This window comes from Colias eurytheme, chromosome 30 (genome assembly GCF_061535395.1).
Source record: "Colias eurytheme isolate Ceu_HAF_F1 chromosome 30, ilColEury1 Martin Lab GWU primary, whole genome shotgun sequence".
Taxonomy (NCBI): Eukaryota; Metazoa; Arthropoda; class Insecta; order Lepidoptera; family Pieridae; genus Colias; species Colias eurytheme.
Genome location: NC_143009.1, coordinates 3,952,055 through 3,977,675, shown reverse-complemented (window position 1 = coordinate 3,977,675; position 25,621 = coordinate 3,952,055). Strand labels below are relative to the sequence as shown.

The following is a 25,621-nucleotide window of genomic DNA, read 5'->3' as shown; positions in this document are numbered from 1 at the left end:
ACAGTCAGCATGAATTTTAACAAGTTCATAAAAGGACAGTCTTAAAGAAAACATTTTCCTTACATCCTACTAATAAAGCGAAAGTTTGTGAGGATGGATGTTTGTTACTCTTTCACGCGAATACTACTAAACCGATTACAATGAAATTTGGAAAAATTACTTTTGATCCCGTAAATCCCACAGGAATGGGAACTATGCGGGTTTTTCTTTGAAAACGCATGTATATTAAGTATGTATTTCAATAGTAGTTTCTCATCTATGAGAACAGTCATTTAATCAACCGTTTAATTTTCACATAGTTACACATTTAAAGTAAATGTGTAAAAAAAATTTCCAAATAAAAATTCACTCACACACAAATGTATTTATTATCTAAAGGAACAAAAAAAAACGTAAGCGTAAGATTGCACAATTCTTCTAGAGTATCCATCTTGATAACACGCAGGCTCGAAATGCAGTGAACACAATCTAGCAAATTTCGACGGCGTCCAATCTACACGTCTCATGTTTTATACCCATTTCTTATTTAGCTCTGGAAATCTAAAACAAAATGAATTTATTAATAATCTAAAAGAGAAACAACAAACTAAACAGATAAGTCAAATAAAACAACCACGTGGTATTTTTTATTTTCCTGCTGTAGAAAATTTACATCAATTATTTGCTACAACAACTACATATAAATCTGATATAAGAAACAAAATAAATAAATCAACGTTAATATGAAATAGATTTTTTGTCATAAATCGATAATATACGCTAGATGTGTTACAACACTACGGTGGTAAACAAAATGCCAAACTTGATAATATTGTGACATTTTTTAAAAATTATTTAATTCTTTTGTATTCCACAACCCCATAAAGTGGGTAAATGTTACAGTTACAACATAAACTTATAAAAAAGCGCTTGATAAAACCTTCAAATAGGGTTAGAACATAAATATTTATCAATTTGCTGAAAATCACTTACCGATGGAAAGATATTTTTTCATTGTTTTCATCCAAAACTCCCATTCGACTAGTAATAGCCGGTAGCTAAACATACAATAGTCATTTTAGCACACTGACAAATAAAAAGAAACACTATACACTTTATATTTTCTAAATATTTCGTTAAAAACACTTGACGCACTGAGCCCACCAGCTGGTTGGAAAACAAACTGACTGCCGGCGCGCTACGTTTGAAGACAGTGCAGATACTCTATCGCTATCTCAATCTGACTTATGCTGTTATTGACTAAGAGTAAGTAGATTAGAAAATATGTATTTTGTTCTGTCTCAATATAAGAACTCTATAGGTTTATTCCTCTGAGATTGATTCAAATACACATAGGTACATTTTACAATAACGCCTTTTTTCAATTATCACTCATAGTAGGGGAGCCCACGATGCTAAATGTGGATTAACTGGAACCCATTAGGAATGGTACAGTAGACCATACATTAATCTGACACGCAATCCCCTCTTGGGCTCCCCTACTATCATATCTGATATCTCCATCACTATATGTAATATAGAATATGTGTGATAAAGTGTATAAGCACAGACTAATAATAATATACTACGTATACAAGTATAAGACTATAATTTAATGTGAAATTTAATTAAACTAAAATTTAAAAAATTATAAGATGTTTTGTGCAAGTATTTTAAAGGTAGGTAGAAAGTACATTCCAATCGGCGCAAAATCCACCAAAAGCAATCATTATTGTTCGTTCAGCCGTTTTTGAGTGTGTAATCATGGACTTTCTTTTACATAATAATATATAAGAATAATACAGTAGAAACATACATATTATGAATCCACAATCCAGCTATAAAGGTAAGGTAAATAAAAGAAAATATAGTTCTTATATTGTATTTCTTAATATACAAATATATTGGTTAAACATCTTATATTACTAAACAAATACGTATACAATGAAAATGTATGTATCTCTATCTCTCTCTCACACACACACAAACACTCCTATAACTATTATAATATTATCTGTGCATAAAATAAGAAAATATTAACAATGCAATACTAAAACTTGATTCATAAAACCTAGAATAAAAAAAAAGCGTGTGTGCCGAGCACACGTGTCAGAAGTGAAACTTCTTTGGCAAGATCCAAAGATACCAAAATCGGTACGTTATTGCCAAGACGCGACCTTGAAATTTTATTCTCAACGCGCCTAAAGAAGTTTCACTTCAAAAATAATTTAAATATTCTATCCTATTAGTTTTAATGCGCTATAATAAAAAAATGTAATACTAAACTAAATGAATACTGATTCTAGAGTCGCAATCATAATCTATACTAATATTATAAAGCTGAAGAGTTTGTTTGTTTGAACGCGCTAATCTCAGGCACTACTGGTCCGATTTGAATAATTATTTCACTGTTAGATAGTCCATTTATCGAGCAAGGCCATATATGTATAGGCCATATACCATCACGCTAAGACCAACAGGAGCGGAGCAGTGCGGGTAAAACCACGGAGCACAGCTAGTATATAATATTTATAGACAATTATTATATAGTACTTACATAATAATATAATAATAAAACTTTCGACATATCACAGTTAACATAAGGTACAATAATTTTGCAAACTACACAATCTAATATATAAATATATAGTTAAAAAACACAATAATAATATGAATAAGAGCTAGCGCGCACGAGCAACTTTTGTCTCCGCAACTATTTTGTCTCTCCCATCAACTCTATGGGCTAGTAAGAAAGTGCGCGCACGTAGCGACGCAACTCCCCATACAATTGATGGGAGAGACAAAATAGTTGCGGAGACAAAGTTGCTCGTGCGCGCTAGCTCTAATATGAGTAACAATATTTTTAGTCGGTTTCTGTCAGCTTCTTTTTAAATTTCTTTCACACCATATCCATGTATTATATCTTCTTCTTCTTCTTATATATAAAAATGAATCGCAAAATGTGTTGGTAAGCGCATAACTCGAGAACGGCTGAACCTATTTCGATAATTCTTTTTTTATTATATTCCTTGAAGTAAGAGGATGGTTTTTATGTAGAGAAAACGTAAATATTGTACCACGGGCGAAGCCGGGGCGGACGGCTAGTATTTTATAATTTTAACTGTCAGATAAACTATACAGAACATAGTAGGTATCTCTAGAAGCTGTGAAACCAGCTTTTATATTATATTAAATAAATAATTATTTAAATATAAATTTACATTCGAAGTTCATTTTATATTGTGATTTCAGGATAGCTTGCACGATACATAATTTTAATTATTTTCAAACACAACATTCAAAAAAGCAATCCATAAAATAAACTTATTCTAACGTTTTAAATTATTTTAATAATAATTGTTCTTTAAATTATTATAAAGCTATAAAAGGACGTTTTTTTGAAATAAATAATCAAGGCTTGCGCTTTGTATATAAAAATTAAAAATATACATAAAAACAAAAACTATCATTTCCATGATAACATTCTTCGAAAAAACAATTAGTATTTTTAAACCAATAAACGGAACATACAAAAAAAAACAAAACAATCATAAAAAAATGCGTTAGAAAAATTATCATACAATGAATATCATCATATATTTTAAATAGGTAAATCATTCAACAACTGAACTCATAATCACGCTCAAAAATTATCCGAAACAAAACTACTTACGCGTGTATTAGGCAGAGTTTTATAATGAGCGATACAATAGACTTTGAACATTACTGCCACGAAATAAGGTGTTAATTTCAATGAATGTTTTATACAACTTATTTTAGAAATTTGTGAGTCGATTGTGAGTCTAGTTGTTTATAGTAACGTCAATGGCGTAAGGTTGTAATGTTCACGCATACTACATAATTCAACTAAAAATAGGATAATAACTTTTATGCGTCAATTTGGTGTCCCAAAAAACACGATTTACTTGAAATATTGGACATTCTTTTTGTATTTCAGTATCGATTCACAAAAATTATCCTGACTTTAATAAATTAATTTGTTAGAATATATAGAATATGACGTCACAAAATGACGCAGAATAGATCCTAATTTTTTTTAATCACATAGAGACGTTCCGTTTGCATGAAGACTCGATCTAGCCATTATTAAAGCGGCTACTCACGTACCCGCAGCAGGGGCAATTTTGAAATTGGACACTTCATTGGCTCCTTAACTGTCATATGTAAGATAGTATTGTCATATATGTCATTTCAGGGGCAATTTTGTGAACAGCTGAAATTGCTCCGACGGCCGACCGAGATTGTAATCGCCTCTGAAGGTACGTGAGTAGCCAGCCTTAGTCTAAATTTCTAATCCAAATTTCGAATCTAGAATAACCCAAACTTAAATATTCTAATGCCAAGTGAATACACAATGGCAGAGCAAAAGATAAGCGGTGGCAACAATCAAATGGCCGATCATGACCGGGAAGCCGACTCTAAAGAACTGCATGAATGTAAACCTGTAGCCATGTTGTTCGGCCACTCCTGCGCATACTACATTAGCACTAGCGCCTATTAGAGTTCCATTACCTGGGTAAAAAAAAAATATTTTTATTTTATTTATTTATTTTAGAGCCGATTTTTCAATCCTTGGTTAAAATTTATCCGTCCAATAAAGTATTACACGAACATAATATGTATTAAAATGTCACCTGTAAACTGTCAAATACGGACAATTGGAATACATTTTGAAATGGTAGTTTCATACGTTATTCGATGAATAAGTTTTAACCAAGGATTGAAAAATCAGCCCTTAAAACAATTAGATGACAGACATAAAAGTCACGTACTAAAATTAATGAATCATTAATTTTAGTACGTGACTTTTAAGCTAATGTTAGTAAATATTAAACATTATACTAATCAAGTGACAAATAAGAAGAGTTTAATATAAATTTTTAAATATATATTAAACTCTTCATCATAATAGAGAGATAGATAAATTCGTTTGCTCTGGCGAGATCACAAGACCCGGGTTTGAATCCCGCTGAGTGATCGAATTTTTTTGTATAAGTACTTTAATTATTCTCATTTATTAAGCATTTGAATGCTATCGAAACAAAAATTATAGCCAAATGACTGAATATTCTTTGGCATATTATATAGTTCCATATTATATAAAACTAGCTGTTGCCCGCGACTTCGTCCGCGATTACGTCGTTTTTCGTCATTCGTCGTTTAAAAAAAATACGTGACACTTTATGTTCTTAATTGTCTCTTATAAAAATAAACTACATTAAAATTGAATACTCTGATAAGAAAATCTTAAAATCGGAGGACATCGAAAATCTGAGGAAAACATGAGTGAATTTGATTTAAATTCTACATTACTTAGTAATTCAAATAATAATCTAAATTAAATGTAGATTAACAGTTTGAGCGCATCATTATATAATATGTACCTAAGTATTAAATTACGTTAGTTTACATAGTAATTTTACTAAAAACACGATGACTTTCTTTCGCGCTCGGTACAACAAACTAAGCATGTTTGTGGTACGTGGCCCGCGTCACTTGACCCCCCGCGAGTTCCCCTCCGTTACTATGCGAAAATACATTCGTCGCCCTACTGTAGGAAAAATTGTTTTTTTTATTTTAAATTCGAGAAATATTGATTTCTTGTATTCGACTATTCGTTGTAGTCGAATACAAAATATATTTGAAGAAACTTAGGTTGGCCTTCAGGCAAAAGGGATCCTATCAAATGATAAACTTGACCTTGTATCTTAAAAGTAAGCATGAAAGGATCCTCTGATAATTGTTGAGCACTAAAGGATCATTTAAAACGCACTACTATAAGAGCGAATATTGTCTAAGAACTGTTTAGATTGCACATGTTCCTCTAAAAGTAGTGATTTCAAAGGTTCTGGTGTATCTTCAAACGAAAGCCGACTCCTTACTCCTCTTTAAAGCATTACAAAAAGAACATACTACGTTAATATCGCCTATACAGAAGATGATCTGTAATCAATTGTGAGGTTATAAGCAAACCCACTTTTATATTTGTCGGACCACACCACCGAAATTTCTTCTATGTTTACCTCTTAAGTCATTAAGACTGTCGAAATCTGTCTACAGTAAGACGGGCCTCTCGCTATTCGTCCGTTTCAAGAGACCAAATAGTTTCAATTCTTAATCTTTCATTAAACAAACTTATTAATCGTACTTGTCTCAAATAATCTTGTCTCAAATAATGGTAATATTCGCGTCCCTACTCTAGTCATTGCTTATGCTCATGTTCATCTTCAAAAGATCGAATAATATTATGGTGCACCCTATCATTTGTCAATCGGTCTTCATATTGAGTAAAAGTTTCAGATTATCGAGATAAAATATGCCATTTGCGATCAGCTGTGAGACGTTATACCCTCTCAGTGAAGGTTTCGGTCTCACAGGATAGTACATGCCGTTCGCGGTCAGCTGTGAGCCGCAATTCTCGTTGTGAAGCGGTTTCAGGTTCTCGGCATAACACAATATGTTGTTTTCGGTCAATAGTAAGCCTCTTACCTCTAACGATCCTTGAGAACTCTTATTTCTCATTTTCTTAGCTTTGCTCGAATTTCGATATAAAGATTTTTTAGGTGGCACTGATGCGTAAATAAAAATTAAGTTAAAACGGACTGAGAGTGTTATAATCATCAATCATCATCATCATCAATACATATAATAAAATTGTGGAAAAGCGATGTCTGTACAATGAAAATATGTAGAAAAAAATTAGCAGGTGTTATTATTAAATCGATCTTGAACCCAAAACTGTAGTTAAAAAAATTTTTGTCTGTTTGTCTGTATGTTTGTGCACGCTAATCTCAGAAACGGCTTATCCGATTTAGATGCGGTTTTCACTAATGTATTGTGGTAATCTTCATTTAACAGTTAGTGTTTATTTCATGTCAATCGGTTCATAAATAAAAAAGTTATGACAATTTATAAGTAATCACGGCGAACATTTGCTAAGGCATTCTATTGTACACTGTACAGTGTACGATAAAACGTAATTTATCTGTTATACGCTACAGTTATTCCTTTACATGTCCAGATGATCATATCAAAATTCCCCAAGGGTTTGGGGTAGTAGGGGGGGCGGGGTCAAATTAACATTATGGTTACTTCTAATAGGTAAATTTTCCACACAAAATGTCCTTTAAATTATGTCGTATTATATTTTTAACCCCCGACGCAAAAAGACGGGTGTTATGTGTTTGACTGCTATGTATTTCTGTGTGTGTGTGTGTGTGTCTGTCTATGGCACCGTAGCTGGCTAACAGGTAAACCGAATTAGATGCGGCTTTTTTTTGTTAGGCAGCATATTTTCCGACGCTGGTTCTTAGATAAATTGTATCGAAATCGGTTCATCCACTTATTATACCTACATAGGGGTAAAAGTGGGAATGAAAAAAATGATATAATAATTTATTTTTAAAGATCGTTGGGAAGTTTATGAAATTATTTATTCCTTTTTCTATACACTTTTCTTCGTCTAAACGGTTAAGTTACGTGCTCCCTCTCTCTCTCTTCAGCCTTTAGTTACGTGCGTGAGACAGGAAACATCTAATTTGGATTTGTTGCTGGATTTGATAAAAATTGAGTATCGATTAAGCTGATCAGTGCCTACACCATACATTATTAAAAACATCCATTTAAGAAAGGAAGGAAATAGAATTTGCTCCTCTCCCCCCCTGGTTCCTAAAAAATAATATGACATAATTTAAAAGAAATTTTACGTAGAATTAGTTAGGCATTTCTTTTTTGATTTTCGATATTATATACTTACTAATCATAATTTTTAATTACAATATTATGTAGTAACTATTTGGTATAGGTTAGGCATTTCATTTCTTGATTTTCTTTAATAAGTTGGTACGTAAGTTTTTTAGCTCAGTTTAGTAAGAAATTTTAATAACAATTCTTTTAATTATTTATGGTAGTACAACAGTACAGTATGGTTGTACGTATTTACTCAATAATTGTATGTTAAGTAGTAATTCAGCATGGGCGTAGCCACGGTGGGGCTGGTGGGGCGCTTACCCTGGCTTTGATCTGGTAGGTACCAATTGTGAAGGGGAGTGGGCGTGGGCGTTGGCGTGGGCCTGGGAGTGGGCCTGGGAGTGGAAGCATGAAAATAAAAACAATTATTGTTGCCCCACCCTGAGCCCATGGTCATAGGTCCCATAGTCACTATTCCACGCGGACGAAGTCGCGGGCACAGCTAGTAGACAAATATAATCAAAAAGCTTTGAACTCCTAAGCTCAACCATAAAAGATAGACATTAATTATGATGTCGGGAGATATTTTTTATATAATATGGAGAACATTTCTTTCATACTTGATTTCTGTGTAGCTTTAACCCTTAAGGTTGCACACGCGACGAAAGCTTAAAAATGGAGTTACTGCTCTGCTCACGAATATGAAAAATAATTGTACCAAGTTTCGTTTAAATCCGTCGAGTAGTTTTTGTTTCTATAACGGTTATACAGACAGACAGACGGACAAAAATTTTTGGCGTCAGTGTCGATCCCTAATCACCTCGTGATAGTTATTTAGGAAATATATTTCATGTACAGAATTGACCTCTACAGATTTAATATAAGTATTATACATATAATTAGATGCCAATTTCCATGTAACGTTAAATTCGACTATACAATAACTAACAGACAACGCAGGTTACTCTCGTTTCCGTAAGTTGAGGCGGCTACATATTCGGTCCTCATAACTTCACTTTTTGTGAACGAAACGACAGCGCGGTTTAATTCGATGCCTCCAACACCATCAAAAAAAGGAAATATTTTTAATTGTGAAAAAATATTATGATTTACACTATTAATACTATTTTAACATTAACACAAAATATAAGACTGTGAGTGTGTAAAAATAAATCCAGCTAGTTTCACATCAAACTTATGTTTTTAATTAGGTATACGACATGAAAATATATTAATTACCAAGCAATAATCATACAGGTAAATACTGAACAAAAGTATTAACAGTCAAAGTATATTTTTACTTACAACATGTAAATGATGAAGGAATAATAATTATCAACGAACTAACCTTTTTGTATTATTGTTTATAAATATAAATTCATAAACAATAAATTTATAAAGAATAGAAAAAATTCGACCACTAAAGTATGCTGGTTCGAGTCCCGCCTCGTTATCGAATTTTTAAAACACGAAGATTTTTAAAAAACCAATCCAATGAAAAAACCAAAACCAAAAACCAAAACCAATGAACACAATCAATATTAGATTAACTGTAATGGTGTCTAGTTTGACTTAAAATAATAAACATCTACCCTCACTTTTAAAATTGTAGTATATTCACACGAATTATAAGCGCACCTTATAGGGAAGGGAAGATATGGGTTAAAGAGTTAAATAAATAAATAACATAATTATATTTAAATTATTAATTTTTAACATTGTGTTCAGTAGTGTTAACATGTAAATTGATTTGATTTTTACGAATTCTTATAGATGGCGCTGTTTCAAATTTGTATATATACTAATAAGTTCATTAAACTGATTCTCTGCCCAAATTACGTAAATGACATAGTTTTTATTGTGTAAAGCTAGATAATAGCATGGCTTACCCGAAACCAACATTTAAACATGAGTCTTTAGATTGTACGCTGTCGTAATACACGGAATACGTAAGAAAAAAAAAGGTTCACAGCTCCTCCCCCGGAGGTGATAGCATGATAATATGTTTAAAAAAGCCTCACCCGACCTGTTAGTAATATTCATGCAAAATTTGAAGTCAATCTATGCAGTACTTTTCGAGATTAGCCTGGACAAACATACAGACAAACAGACAAACAGACAAACAGACAAAAATTCTAAAAACTATGTTTTTGGCTTCTATATCGATTATAGATCATGGATTATGTATTCTTTTAAAAAAATATTCAATGTACAGTTTTGACTTTCCTACGATTTTATTATATGTATAGATTAAAATTGTATTATTGACATGATTTTAAAAGAGCAACTATGGAGTTTCTTGCCGGTTCTTCTCCATAGATTGCCAAATCGATGGTTAATGCAAAAAATATGTTATTACGATTCAAAAGTGCTTCCAGAAGAAGTCTAATTGAATAAATAAATGTTTGAGTTTGATTTTGAAAATGTAGCCCAACGAAGTAATTACACAATACACTTATGAAAAAGCACATTTTTTTTCAAAATTAAAAAAAAAATACTATCAAATCAGTTCTTTAACTCACCACCAAGACAAGCCCCAAACGAGAGAGCCCATATCAAAGGCTGCATCGGCAAATTGACCGCGGGATTCGAACCCAGAGCCGTCACCACACGCACCATCATCGTGGTGAGCGGTATGTTGTCCACGAACGCTGAACTCACGCCCGATACCTCAAAAAAATACATAAATCGCTGTCCTAGTTCAACAGTAAGATATCTTAAAAAAAAACAAAATTGAGATAAGTTTTGTTTCATGTGAAAAATTCGCTCTTCTGTCTGGTTCAAAACTCAGATATTTGTAAAACGCAACCAAAGTGCCCAAATTTAAATGTCTCACTGGCATATTTTTAACGACCTTTAGTTCAAGAATCTGACATCTTAAGATATCTTACAAAGTCAGGAAGATTTTTACTTTTCTTTTATTTCTACACAGAGACATCTTCAAATGTCCTTATATGGAATTATAAAAACATTTCTATGTTGAGACATCTAACTGCCAAAAAAAATTAAAATCAGCCAAAAAAACTGGTAAACCTTATACAGTCAATGAAATAGGTTACCAACAGATTTATGACTGGAAAAACTGTCTAAAATGGTGAAAAATTTCAACTTAGACGAAAATGGTCAAAAAATTGTATGGGGTGACATCAAATGTATCCAAGTAAAAATATACCGGCCGAATTGATAACCTCGTCCTTTTTTTTGAAGGCGGTTAAAAAAAGAAGATCCATACAAATTTGGCTACAAAATCTTCGCTTCACAAAGTCGCTTTCTCTGTCCCTATCTCCCTTTGTATGCTTAAATCTTTAAAAGTTAAAACTACGCAACGGATTTTGATGCGGTTTTTTTTAATAGATAGAGTGATTCAAGAGGAAGGTTTTAGTATATAATTTATTAGGTTTTAGACAAAGCGGGCGAAGCCGCGGGCGGTAAGCTAGTAATAGTTAAACTGACTTGTGCAAAAATAATAATAAGATTTTAACTTCTAATATGAGACTGATTTGTGCAATTAAGATACTAGGTATAATAAATAATACATTACAAGCAAACTATTTCTCAGTTTTTAATTAATTTTCCTATCCCGTTACCAAACATTTCCGCGGATTTAGTCGGACAACTTACATTCTCAAATATCGATGTACTGTAATACTGAGATATCTTAAAATTGTGTCGATCTCAGTGGATTTTCCATAAATTTGGAAGCTTGGTTGGATAAATCTTTAGTATTTCTTAAACAAAACAAAAAACAATAACTCTATGAGTAACAATATAAACTTAATTTTTAATAAACCATTTTAGAGACAACATTAAAAATACAAAACATGTTTTATTTAGTCTGAGTTCAATATAAGGTTATCTTACTATTAAAAGCCTTAAAACTAATATTCAAATTATTTTATTAATATTGAAATATAAATAACTCCGTATCACATTAAACCAAACTATAGTTTTAAAAAATCAACCACATTTCAATTAACAACGAGTGAATTAATGACACTAAAATCATAAAAGTATGAATAACTCAAAACATACTTTGTTCAAAATATCTTACTGTTGAACTAGGGCAGCGAAATAATCTATACTAATATTATAAATCTGAAGAGTTTGTTTGTTTGAACGCGCTAATCTCAGGAATTACTGGTGCGATTGGATTATTTCGGTGTTAGATAGCCCATTTATCGAGGAAGGCTATAGGCATCTCGCTAAGACCAATAGGAGCGGAGCAACGCGGGTAAAACCGCAGGGCATGGCTAGTAAATAATTATACATATTTTCTATCTCTTTTCTATATAATGTATGAAATTCTCGTATTACAATGTTAGTTACTATAAAACTCTAAAACAAAATATAATTCTGTCACAATTGTAATTACATAGAGTACCCATGTATATTTATAACTTTTAAAGAAGGTCTTTTTTAAATCGTGATCAGTTAAAACACTATGTCTGTTATATATTATATCTGTCTGAAAAGTCGAATTCAAAGAAGAATGTCGTTTTAGATTTTACTTGAAATAACATGTATACTGTTTCACAAATTAGGTTATCCTAAATAACTACTATCTATTAAGATTAATTTCAAATTAACTTACCCACAACAATAGAACTAAAGCGACAGCAAGTCGAGCGCTTTCATCAACTTTCAGAATCAAGGACTCAGTTAGACCTCCTATGAATGCTATCAAACCCAGTTTCGATAATGCCTGTAAAATAATATAAAGTGTTTTAAAAATAAGTCTTTTTTATATTTTGTTAAATTTTTATTTAGCAACAAACTTTAATCAACATGGTGCTGTCAACACTGTGTGTTGCGGAGTTAGAAACGCATATTAAAATTGTTAATCAACTGTTGCTCAACAAATATTGACTAAAAATAATTAAAAATATTGAAAACAACACGTTTCTTTCATTTTAATTACTTGTAACTTGTATCGTGCAAAAACTCAAGAAGATCTGGACGAATTTTAATAGTTTTTGTAATGTTGGATTCGCTATTGCTATGTATTTATAATTTCTAATACTAGCTTTTCGCCCGCAGCTTCTCCCGCGTAGTCAAAAGAAAGCCTGTTTAGTTCCCGTTCCTGTTGAATTTGAACCTACTCTAAATCTTTATTTACCGAAAGATAATTTTTATTCAAATTCAAATTCAAATTCAAATATTTTTATTCATGAATATGGGTACAATTCAGATCTTATACAAACATAAGTCCCGCCATAATCTGCCTGTTAGGCATATGAAATTACAAATACATAATCTTACAGCTAAACAAATAATAATTTTATCTTTAAGGTCCAAAATTATTTTAAATTTAAGTCAAATTTAATAAAATAGATATACATTAATAAGTCGTTATTACACATCAGCGAGTGATTTATCATTAATATAGTCCTTAATACAGTAATAACATTTTTGTATTAAAAGGTCTTTTAATTTACATTTGAATTTAATTATACTTCCTATTTCTGTTATTGCCTTAGGTAGTCTATTATACAGTGTTGGACCCATACCAAAAATGCTTTTAGAAAAATGTCTAGTTCTACTGGGTAACATACATATTTTATGATCATTACGCTTACTTTTTAAATGTTCATACATACTGAGATTACATTTTACAAACATTATAACTTCATATATATATAAACACGGTAGAGTTAATAGAAAAAACTTTTTGAAATATGGAACACAGCTGTCTGTTTGCTTTATACCAGATATAGCTCTTATACACCGTTTTTGTGACTTAAATGCGGTTTCTATATCTGTACTATTACCCCAGAATATTATACCATAGCGTAATATGGAATTCACATAGGCATGATACGCAGATAATAGAGTTGCCTCGTTTGCTACTTTTCTCAGCATATAAAGGGCATAAGACAGTTTGCTTAGCTTCGAGCAAATATGGTCAATATGAGCCTTCCAATTCAAATTTTCATCTATATATATACCTAAAAATTTTGTTTCATCTATTTGCGTTAATAATTTATTTTTGTACATTATGTTCAGGGGGTTACTTAATTTATGTCTAGTAAATGTCATTAGTTTTGTTTTTTCTAAATTTAATGTCAGATTATTCATTTTAAGCCATGTAATCATTTTGTCTAGGGAGTCTGTCACATCTTCTTTGAGGTTTATTATATCTTCCGAAGTGAAAATTGCAGTACTATCATCAGCAAACATAACTATGCTATTTCTAATGGATTTAGGGAAGTCATTTATGTAAATATTAAATAATAGCGGTCCCAGTACACTGCCTTGGGGTATACCATATCTAACTGTGTCAAGTTTTGATTTATATATTCTCATGACCCTAGTATCAGGACAAATTCGCTTTATTTGTGTATATTGCTTACGACCAGTTAAATATGATTCAATCAGATTCAAAATGTTACCTCTTATTCCATATCTTTCTAGTTTATCTAGTAATATTTTATGAATCACACAGTCAAATGCTTTCGTCAAGTCCATGAATATAGCACAAATATTATTTTTGTTTTCTAGGCTTATCATAATTCGCTTTAGAAATTGATGAATGGCCATGTTAATAGATTTATCTTTACGAAATCCCCATTGTTCCTCAGCAAATAGATTTTTCTTTTCAAAATAATTATTGAGATGGTTATAAATTACCTTTTCAAAGACTTTCGATATAACTGGTATGGTCGATAAAAATTAATGTCTTCCTGACTTCCTTTATTCTTAAATATGGGTTTAATCACAGTTATTTTTAGCTTATCGGGAAATTTACCACTAGTCACGCATACATTTATAATATGACATAGTATTGGCGATATAATATTTGAAACTTTTTTAATGATACCAGTTGTTATTTCATCATATCCCGTACTATTGGTGTCGTTAAGAGAAATTATTATCCTATTTATGTCTGTAGGTGTTGTTGGATTGAGGAACATGGAATGAGATGTGCTTGGAAAATTTAAGCAGTCTTTAGATGGGATGTCCGTAATATTCTGAATTTTTAATGGATTTGTAAAATAATCATTGAATATTTGTACAATTTTTAATGGATTTTCAATTTTCTCGTCATCAACAGTAATTGTAGATATTTCATTGAATTTGTCTGTATTTTGTCTGCTTTTGTTTATAACGTTCCACATAGCCTTTACTTTATTATGTGCGGTTTTAATAAAGTAGTCGTTTTGTGATTTTTGGGTCAATTTAATTATCCTTTTAAGTCGTCCAGAGTATTGCTTATAATTTAATTTATTTATTGTAGTCTGATTTCTCCTGTATGTCCATAGTAGCTGCCGTTTTCGTATAGAGCATTTTTTTATACCTTTAGAAATCCACCTTTGTCGTTTATGCGCAAGAACCCTTATTTTTATTACTGGAAAGCATAGTACATACAATAATTTAAACATGTCAAAAAATTCATTAAATGCGTCATTTACATCCTGCAATCTATATACTTCATTAAATGTCAGAGATTTCATATATTCTGTAAATTTTATTACGTTTTCATTACTATAGTCACGTTTTTTTATGTACCAGCTTCGGAAAACGCTTAAAGGTTTTATAGGACAGCATAATATTTGAGATGTATGATCTGATAGCGCTAGCTCAATAATAATTGATTTACATCCTCGTACGTTGTGCATGAAATTGTCAATGCACGTACCACTATTGATTCGAGTTGGTTTGTTTAGTTCTAGCTTTATATTATAGCACTCTAGTAGATGTAATAGCTCTGAACGTTCCCTGGTGGCTTTAAGAGTGTCTATATTAAAGTCACCGCAGATTACTATTTTTTTCTTAGTAAGACAGTAATTTTCTAAAATATCTGTAAAGTTTCGAAAGAACAGATTTATATCTTCCAATGTATTTCTCGGCGGGCGATATACACAAATAATTAGTAGGTGTTCTATTTCTATGGCACAACATTCAATTATATTAGATATACTGTATCGTGACGTAATTTCCGGTAAAGATCTATAGGTAAAAGTACTGCGCACCAGTATGCAGGTACCACCATGTCTATTTTTCCTCGTAGAAATTGCTGCCAATTTAAATCCGTCTATATTAATTAAATCTGTGTCTGCTTCAATCATATTATGCTCAGTTATACAAAGAATGTCAATATATACGTTGTCGTCTTCCAGATTATCTAAGCTAACTGTCAATAAATCTGATTTATTAATAAGTCCATTAATATTTTGATGTAGAATGTTGAGATTATTTTTCACGAAAAAGACTATTATTATTTTGTTTGTTTGGTAGTGAAGTAGTTTTGTGTAAGATTTCATTAACAATATTATCTGGATCTGTCTGTGTCGTCTTATGTACCACCTGCGGTTCAATTTTTACTTTATTATTTTTTTGTTTTTTACGCAATGTAAATAGTTTTCTTTGATAGTCTAGACGCAACACTTCCCGGAGTAACGAACGACATAAATTAATTGTAAATAATTTCTTCAAGGGTAAAAAAGATGAATAATTCATGTCTAAGTTATTAAAACACACGGATGGCGGTTCAAAGACTAAAGACTTTTTTATTCATATTAAACCACAGAGCAGATACAGATACAACAAAATACAGATTATAAATGTACTAGATATTTTGATATTAATTCTAACATCTCCACTTATCAAAATAATCTAAACATTCTGCAGAAAACTTATTAACTATATAAAAAAAAATCTTTTATTTATTACATAGTCTGCTATTAAACAATGCTTTGAATACCTAGTTTCTTAATAAAATAATTATGTTTTATTCTATTTAATCCCTTTGTCAGAAGGTCCGCTGGCATTTCACTTGTTGGAATGTAAACTATCTTAATGAGATTACCAGCAACAGCCTCTCTGACAAAATGATGCCGCACATCAATGTGCTTTGTTCTTTTATGAAACAATGGGTTCTCAGTCAACTTCTGAGCGCCTTGGTTATCGTTATATAATGTGATGACATAGTCAAAACCATTTACAATTTCAGAAAACAAGTTTTTTAAATAAATCGCCTCTTTACAGGCTTCTGCTATCGCCATATATTCTGCCTCAGTACTTGATAAGGCTACAGTGCATTGTTTTTTACATTCATATGAGATAACAGTTCCAGAGAATTTAAAGTAAAAACCTGTATAGGATTTCCTATCTAGAGTGTTTGAGGCCCAATCTGCATCAACAAAACCTTCCAATCTACAATTATCTTTGCTAAACATAAGCCCATATGATTTAGTTTTACATAGATACCTTAGGATACGTTTTGCATGCTTCCAATGTGTATAGGAATAACAATTATTGAATTGGCTCAAATAGCTCACACTGTAGGAAATGTCTGGACGAGTTAAAACACTTCAGTACATCAGGCTGCCTATTAGTTGTTGATATGGATATTGTTTACAAATTTCTACACTTTTTTCTAATTTTAGGTTACCTTCAATGGGAGTATCAACAACTTTACAATTTGTCATATTAAACTTACTTAAAATATGATCTACAAATTTTTCTTGATCTAAGGAAATACAGCCATTTTCATACATCTTTACTCTCATACCTAAACACTGCTTTACTTGCCCCAGGTCCTTAATTTTAAATTTTGACATTAGATTAGTTTTTAATTCCTTAACCATATTACTACTGTTTGAAAAAATGAAAAAATCATCTACAAAAATTGCTACTATAACCTGCTCCTTTTTACATTTTTTCGTATACAAACATGGTTCTAACTTAGATTTAACAAAATTTAACTTTAATAAACAATCATTTATTCTATCGTTCCATGCCCTGGCTGATTGTTTAAGACCATAAATTGCTCGATTGAGTTTGAGAACACAATTTTCTTTACAATCCAAATTGGGTGGAGCTTGCATGTATACATTTTCATGTAAATAACCATTTAGGAATGCTGTTACTACATCTAAGTGAGTAATTTGAAAGTTAAGTTTAACACTTAAAGCGAATAAGAGTCTTAATGTAGAGTAACGAAGCACTGGTGAGTATGTTTCATAATAGTCCACACCCTCTCTTTGGGTGAAACCTTTCGCAACTAGTCTTGCTCTATAGCGCACACTATTATCACTTTTATACTTTCTTTTGAACACCCACTTACACTGCACTATTCTATCAGCTTCACTCCTGTCTACAAATGTCCATGCTTTATTGTCGTCGAAAGACTGCAACTCTTCCTTCATAGCCTTGCACCATTCTTCCTTTTCTGGACCGGACATCGCTTCTTCATATGTAAGACTGTCATCATGCATATCCAAACATTCTGTAACACATGCATTACTGTACCCATACCTCACTGTTGGCTTTCTCTCACGCTGGCTCCTTCTTTCAGAGTTCGATCTTTCTGCTTCAAAAGTTTCCTCATTTGACAGGCTGTCGCAGAATTCTTCTGAAGTTGATGAATCCAAGGTATGATCTGGTACGTACGTGGTATCCATTGGATCTACAATGGTCTCTAGACTGGTTGTTGAGCTACTGTTGTCATCTATTTCACTCTGGCTATCTTCTTCTTCCTTTTTCTCTTCTACCAAAGCATCTACGGTGTCCTGCTTTCTACTAGTCTCCATTATGATAACATCTCTGCTGGTCGTTATTTTCTTCGTCCTCGGGTTATATAACCTATATCCTTTGGTATTTTCTGCAAATCCGAGAAGAATATATTTCTCAGCTTTCTTGTCCCATTTTGTTCTATTTATTTTGGGAACATGAACCATTGCAGGGCTTCCAAACACTCTGATATGGTCAAGATTTGGTTTTCTTCCACACCATAGCTCGTATGGAGTTTTTTGCAAACCGGAGGCTAATGTTCTATTTCGCAAATATACAGCAGTGTTGACTGCCTCTGCCCAAAATTTCTTTTCCATCTTTGCATCAAATAGAAGACATCGAGCTCTTTCTACTACGGTCCTATTTAACCGCTCACATAACCCGTTCTGTTCTGGTGTATGAGGGTTAGTTTTTTGATGCACTATTCCTTCTTTATCCAAGAAACTTTCAAACTCTGTGGAACAAAACTCCCCACCATTGTCAGTTCTTAGTATCTTAATGCTTTTCTGTGTCTGTTTCTCTACTAAAGCTTTGTAAACCTTGAAGTATTTAAAGGCTTCATTTTTCGCTTTTAGAAAATATACAAAGGCCATTCTGCTGTAGTCATCTACAAAAAGGAGAAAATACCTTGACTTTCCTTCTGAAATTGTCTCCATTGGACCACACACATCTGCGTGCACCACCTCCAACACACTGTCACATCTGGAACCACTGTGTGTAAATGGCAATCTCGCCAACTTCCCTTCACAACATGTGATACACTGGGACTTGTCAATTTCAGCCTTTTCTGGGAAAGAGACCCCCTCCACAGCGCCATTTTTCATACTGTTCAAATCCTTACTGTTTATATGGCCTAACCGCCTGTGCCATAACATGCTGGTTGCTGTTTCTGCTTTTCCTGCTAACAGACAATCCTGTTTTGTGTCTAATCTGTACACTCCATTCACGAGACGCGCTATTGCAACAACCACTTTGTTGTGATTTAATATTTTGCAAATATTTCCTTGGAAAATAACTAGATTTCCATTTCTTATAAGTTCACTCACTGAAAAGAGATTTGTAGTAAGTTTAGGAATGCACAAGACGTTTTTAACAGTAATATTGAATTCTGAACCGTCCACCACCGTTGTTATCTGTGTATTTCCAGAACATAGTACCGGTACTGTCGTCTTATTAGCCACAACAATGTTTTTCATAGCATTGTTATATGACACATCTTGCAAACGTTTTTCATCGGTAATCATATGAGCACTGGCACCAGAATCAATGTACCAATCTGTATTTTTGTAACTCGAGTTCATGAAGAATACGCTGAATACTGCACTTTCTTTTGTTTTATCTAATTTACATTGGTTTTTATAATGGCCAATCTTTTTGCACTTATAACAGCGAATTGTTTTTGTTTTGACAGATTTCGAAGGTGGCGTCGCTGACGTTTCTGTAGTGTTGCTATATTTCTTATTGCGCTGCTGCCAACCTCTCGATAAAAAAGCACTGTCATTTCCATTACTATCTACTTCTGAACTCATATCCAATAATTTAGATTTAATCACGTCGGTACTAACTGCCATGCCGGAATGTTCGATTGCCATTATCATTGGGGAAAATTTCTCAGTCAATCCCGCCAATAATAAGCAGCCAACCCACTCATCTGTAATGTGAAACCCTGTGCCTTGCAATTTTTGCGCTGTATCCACAATCTGGGTTACATAACTTGTCATGGATTCACTATCTTCTAGTCGTATTGATATTAGGTGCCTTAACAAATTAATTTTTCTTTGAAAACCGGAGTCATCGAAGAGTATTTTTAGACGTTTCCACACATCCTGAGCAGTTTTCTCATCTTTGATATGGACATACAAGCTTGAATCGATCGTCATGATTAATTTCGCTTTTGTCTTTTTGTTGTCTGCATCCGATGCATCTGCAGCCGGATTCTTTGTAATGTCCGTGCCTTCCAATAAGAGAAAATGCTCCGCGGCGAAAGCCCACTCGTCATAGTTTTCGCGACCCTTGAGCTTCGGTACGTTGACCAAATAGCTACCGGCCATTTTGTTGCGTAGCACAAGCCACACCGGCGGCCTTATTAGCTAAAAATCAGCAGATAACGACCACCGCGCAACAGCAGCGCGACAGGTTCGCGACTGTTCGCAAAACGTCAAATAAATTCGTATTATGTAAGCTGTTGCGTCGCTGTCGCACAACATCTGCTTTCTTCGACCGATGCACTTGATTTTGTATGGAAAGCAGCGCCACTCACAATCAAGTGGCAACTGTTGGTACTACGTATGTTTATAAACAAGCACAGACACTCGTAGTTCTCCCTCTAACATTTATTAATTAATAAACATGTTCGTGCCATTGTTTATAAAACCGTAAATTAAGATATTATTAATGTATGCGACGACAAAATTTAATACCTCCTTATTGGTACAATGCTACAATTATGTTCGAAAACTTGTCGAAAATTTTAACCTAAAACATTTTGCACACTTACCGCAATATATTTTAATTATATTTATAAATATTTGATGATCTTAGTTAATAATAAATAAAAACACTATATTTGTGAGTAATTTCGCGTTTTTATACACTTTAGTGATGATAACACAAGCAGCAACTAGTCAACAACAAGCATTAGACCTGTCGCATATTTAACAGATGAATTGCTAAGTTGTTGCTGTCGTGTTGCTGTCACAAGTCATAGATAATACCGTTTGCAAAGCAACCTTTGACTTTACATTAGCGACAACTGCATTTTTAGTTTTTCAGTTGCTCGACAGAGGCAGCACTGTTGACGGCAGATTATCTGCTTGTTGTCTGCTTTTACGTAATAAGAAATAGACGATTGACAACAGCTATTGTGCAATTTTGGGTTGTTGCTTATCGTCTGCAAGATCCGTAATAAGGCAGCCGATCTTCACAACGACGTATAATACAGTTCCACGATAGTTTTTTATCACGAATCCAATCAAACACAATACTGAGCGTGTCTTTGTCTTTTTTACGAACTTCTATGGCGAAAATACACTTTTAAAACGAGAATCTAAGGGACTGGGCCCATAACCTATTAAAACACACGGATGGCGGTTCAAAGACTAAAGACTTTTTTATTCATATTAAACCACAGAGCAGATACAGATACAACAAAATACAGATTATAAATGTACTAGATATTTTGATATTAATTCTAACATAAGTAGGTAGTATTATTAAATTTGTTACATATAAACTTTATATTATAATTTAACGTTTTTTCATTTAAATAGCTGTTGTATGGTACTTCTGGTATAATAATATTTTTCGTATTTTTCATTTTTCTTAACCAATTCTCTAAGCAATATTGTAGTTCATGGGGATTTTTATTATTTGTGCCTCCTAAGATAATGATGATATCGTTTATACTCAACTCATCGAAGCAATTTGATGATTTAATAACTTCGTGAAGCTCGGCGCCAGGTTTCCAAAAACAAGTTACGATGTATTCGTCACCCAAGAGCTTTTGAAGAGCCTTTTGTACTCCTCTACCTTGTTGGTCGGCAAAAATAAAAATTTTCTGTTTTAATTTTAGTGCTCCATTATTATTCTTCAATAACTCCTTATTGGCATTAGAATAAGTAGAAATTATTTGGGTTTTCTGGGGTGATATTGGGGAACGTTGAGGTAATTCGTCAATTTTTTCTGAGTTTTTAGGCGTAGGTGTTGATAAGTTAGACGATATATCGTTTGGACACAGGTTAATTTTTTTCTTGGGAGTAAATGTCAGCAATGTTGGTATGAAATTTTCTTTAGTGGGTTGTTTTTTCTTTAACGTGCTTCTTTCCGGAGTTTTGCATAAAATTTTAAGATGGGTAATAGCGCTTTGATGTTCCAATATTTGTTTTTTAAGTGAGCTATTTTCTAACAATAAGTTTTCTATTTCATTATGAGCAATGCTTAATTCTGACTTTAGATGTTGTATTTGTTCTTGCTGTTGCTTATTAATTTGTCCAAACATAAATGTGTTACTAGATGTGGTCAAGTCCGGTATGCTGGAGGACGTTACGTTAACTTCATCGCTCGTTATGAATGAGAGTGATAATGATTCCATCGATTGTGATCTCTGAGATTTTTTTCTTAATGTTACATTTTCAGAATCCATGTTTAAAAATATTTTATTATACAATTTTGCTTTATATTGCAATTAAATAAATTTATAAATTCGGTGTGATATTTTTAGACCATTAAAAAAAAAAAAAATAATAATAATAATCGTAAGAATATGACTGGGTCACGAGCAGTATTCGATCTCGGGCTCACTGAGTTTATCGTTGGAGTTACACCACTGAACCAAATGTGCACGCCGGTTATACGTGAAAAGTCTATATTATTTGCGGCGAGATAAAACCGTTAAAAAATGAGTCATTACGAGAACAAAGAAACACTAATTTGTCTGTTTTAAAACTATTTTACACTTTTTTTATATTATAATTCTTTCCACAATTTACACTGTCACTTCTGTTTTAATTTTTAACACTGGATACTGTTATTTATGTTGTATTTAGTTATTTTTAATTAAAATTTTACGTTTTAGAATTTTTTATTTTAACACCAATTCGATGACGTAAATTATTATAAACACACGATATTTGGATATAATTGATGTAGATGCAGCACTTTTTACTTAAGTTTTTACACAGAAACTATTTTTAAAAAATTTTTAACACGGAGCTTATGTTGTTCCGCTGACAGTTAGACGCTGACTCTTTATATTCTATTTATACCTATGTTTAAAATTAAGTTTCTCATGTAAGTGACTTCATGTCTTAATGAGAATAAATGTCTTAAAACCATAGATTATACCTACATACTCAAAACTTACCTCCATTAATACAAAAAGTGCTGCAAAGAACAGTAGAGTGGACCACTCTACGCGATGTAGGATCGGCTCTAAGTCGTCTCTGTCAGCTAGAGTTAGGAGTAATATTGCTCCGAGTAGAGCTGTCCAACCGAGCGATACGCGGTCTGGAAGTGTGAGTTTTTGTGTTATATTGTGAGTTGTGAGTTTTTGTGTTATATTTTATTTTAGTTTAGTTTAGTTTAGTTTAGTTTAGTTTTTTTTAGTTTTGGTGAAATTTGGTGAGCAGTTATGAATTATAGAATTAAAGAATTATTACACACAACAATTTAATATTATAAATAAGTCCGAGGTAAATCGTCAAAACTCTAGCTTTGCGCTTAGCAAGACATTTGGCGATTCATTTTTTTTATTCAGAATAAGGAAGCGTTTGACCACAATGTCACCTGATAATCAATTATATAGATGGTTGTTTATTGCACATATGTATGAATAATATTACAAAAAATATATCGTAATTCAATAAACAATATGATTACAATAGATAAGTAAATAATTTTTATTTAATTTGTAATTGTTTTCTAACTGTTTATATTAATTATTATTACTTTTACAGTATAATATTTTAAATACTTACTCAACTCTGGTATCGAATGCAGGAAGAAGACAGCGACCACGAAAGTGATGGCAATCGTCGATTTCAGGAGCAGCATCTTGTCCCGAATTTTGTACTGGAATAAGAAGATTTCCATTAAAGTTCAACTACACATAATATATTGAAGTGAAACTTTTTTAGGCGCGTTGAGAGTAAAATTTCAAGGTCGCGTCATGGCAATACCGTCACGGCATGTCATGGAGTAAGGCGACGATTTTGGTAATTAAATCTTGCCAAAGAAGTTTCACCTCTGACACGAGTGCTCGGCACACACGCTGTTTTGAAGTGAAAACTTCTTTAGCGGCGTTGAGCACTTTTTCTATAATGGGTATAAAATCTTAAACTCGCGTCAGGACACGTGACCTAATCGAAAAAGCGTAAGACGGATACCATTCCAAAATATTCTCAACGTTAATAATCAAGTTTTTACTTCTGCCGGCACTCCCGGAGTGCAACCCGGATTTTTTTTTATTGTAACTTACCTTAGCCTTCAATTCCACTAGCGTTGTATGAAACGTGTCTTTAGGACACACACGTTTCGTACTTTCCTTGACCATAACTTCCAATTGTGCTGTTAATTTCGCCATTTTCCTTTCAAGCCTCTCTCTAACTACATGTGCGTCTTTACTGAGGTGCGGGAGGGATTCTATCGCGCGACGCCATATTGAAATTTGGTGACGTAAATCTGGAAAATTTAAATATTTTAGTGAGTAACTAGTGGTCCGCCCCGGCTTCGCCCGTGGTACTTACATGTTTAAGCTATCCTATCTCTCAAGTTGGATTGAACTGCATATGGTGTGCGAATTTTATTATAATCGCTTAAGTGGTTTATGAGTCCATTGAGGACAAACATTGTGACACGAGATTTATTTATATATTAAGATTGTGTAATTTGTGTTTCTTTTTTCCGTTATATTTGTAATTAGAGTTAAATATTTTGTTCATTATGTTAGTTGTATATAGAGTATGGTACATTTATATTGGCAACATTATTTCTTTTCTTACGTGCACTCGTGCTCAAGTATTGGCTGATGTTGTATAATGTAATACATGTGTGATTCATTTAATAAAAGTATAAGAGCTGGCTTTTCTTATTAAATTAACATATTTAATAAGTAATTGTGCAATATTCGTTCGGTATCTTACCATAATTTTGGTGTGTAATTTATGTATTGATGAATGAATAAACTAAAACTAAAACATTTATTTACCCAACTGAATTTTATTAAAAGCTTTTGAATCGTCAAATTACAGAAAGAAATTATTTACTACCAATTCGGTAATTAAAAAGAAGAGTCGTTGCACAAGTTACAATTTGATACAAAATTTAAAAAAAATAATTTCGACTCACCCTGTATATCCCTAGGGACGTTCAAACGGAGTTTATTAGTGTCTCTATATATAAAACGCAACTGGAAGTACGTCTGTACGGACACCAATAGAATACCCAATGTCATGTGAAGCGTGAAATTTGTGAAGTTTATACCCTGAAATTGGAAAATATGATTATACAGGATGCGTTTTTTTGGTAAATAAATTATGCGAGTATACATATACACTAGTTATACTGAATGAACTTTAAATTGAAAGTTTATTTTAAGCTCAATGAGCGAAAGGCAAAAATGATGAATACTTATAAGTTATAAGATAACAAGCTTTGGGCAATGTATAACTCGTCTTAAATGTATTTTTCCTCCAAAATTAAAATGGCAGTCATTTCACTCTATTTATCATTTAAAAGTTTACATGCAAGTACTGTGTGACATGTTCAAATTAGTGAATATAATACTCAATTTAAAGATTTCAAACAAATTTATTCTCAAAAGGTTCAAAACTTCCTCCCCCCCATTTTTATCTGTAAACTGTATCCATGTTAATTAAAGTCACAAATAAAGCGATTATTACGCTCTACTTATTCCTAATTTTTT

General features: G+C 32.5%; 1 protein-coding gene and 1 long non-coding RNA gene across 2 annotated transcripts in view; both read right to left on the bottom strand.

The window, feature by feature from the left end:
- Positions 1 to 349: 349 nt before the first annotated feature.
- On the bottom strand, positions 350 to 1,313 carry LOC149895783 (uncharacterized). Its single transcript, XR_016458425.1, has 2 exons — positions 973 to 1,313; positions 350 to 540 (listed from the first exon to the last, which is right to left on the bottom strand). It is a non-coding gene; the product is annotated as an uncharacterized LOC149895783 (long non-coding RNA).
- A 2,072-nt stretch (positions 1,314 to 3,385) lies between these two features.
- The window catches only part of LOC149895781 (P protein-like), a 66,405-nt gene continuing 44,169 nt past the window's right edge, over positions 3,386 to 25,621 (bottom strand). The window contains exons 11-17 of the mRNA XM_090118569.1: positions 25,045 to 25,180; positions 24,176 to 24,378; positions 23,676 to 23,769; positions 23,063 to 23,205; positions 12,281 to 12,391; positions 10,212 to 10,359; positions 3,386 to 4,512 (exon numbers count right to left, since the gene is read on the bottom strand). Of these exons, the coding sequence (XP_089974695.1) occupies positions 4,334 to 4,512; positions 10,212 to 10,359; positions 12,281 to 12,391; positions 23,063 to 23,205; positions 23,676 to 23,769; positions 24,176 to 24,378; positions 25,045 to 25,180 (1,014 nt within the window). The 3' untranslated portion in view covers positions 3,386 to 4,333. The remainder of the gene's footprint in view (positions 4,513 to 10,211; positions 10,360 to 12,280; positions 12,392 to 23,062; positions 23,206 to 23,675; positions 23,770 to 24,175; positions 24,379 to 25,044; positions 25,181 to 25,621) is intronic.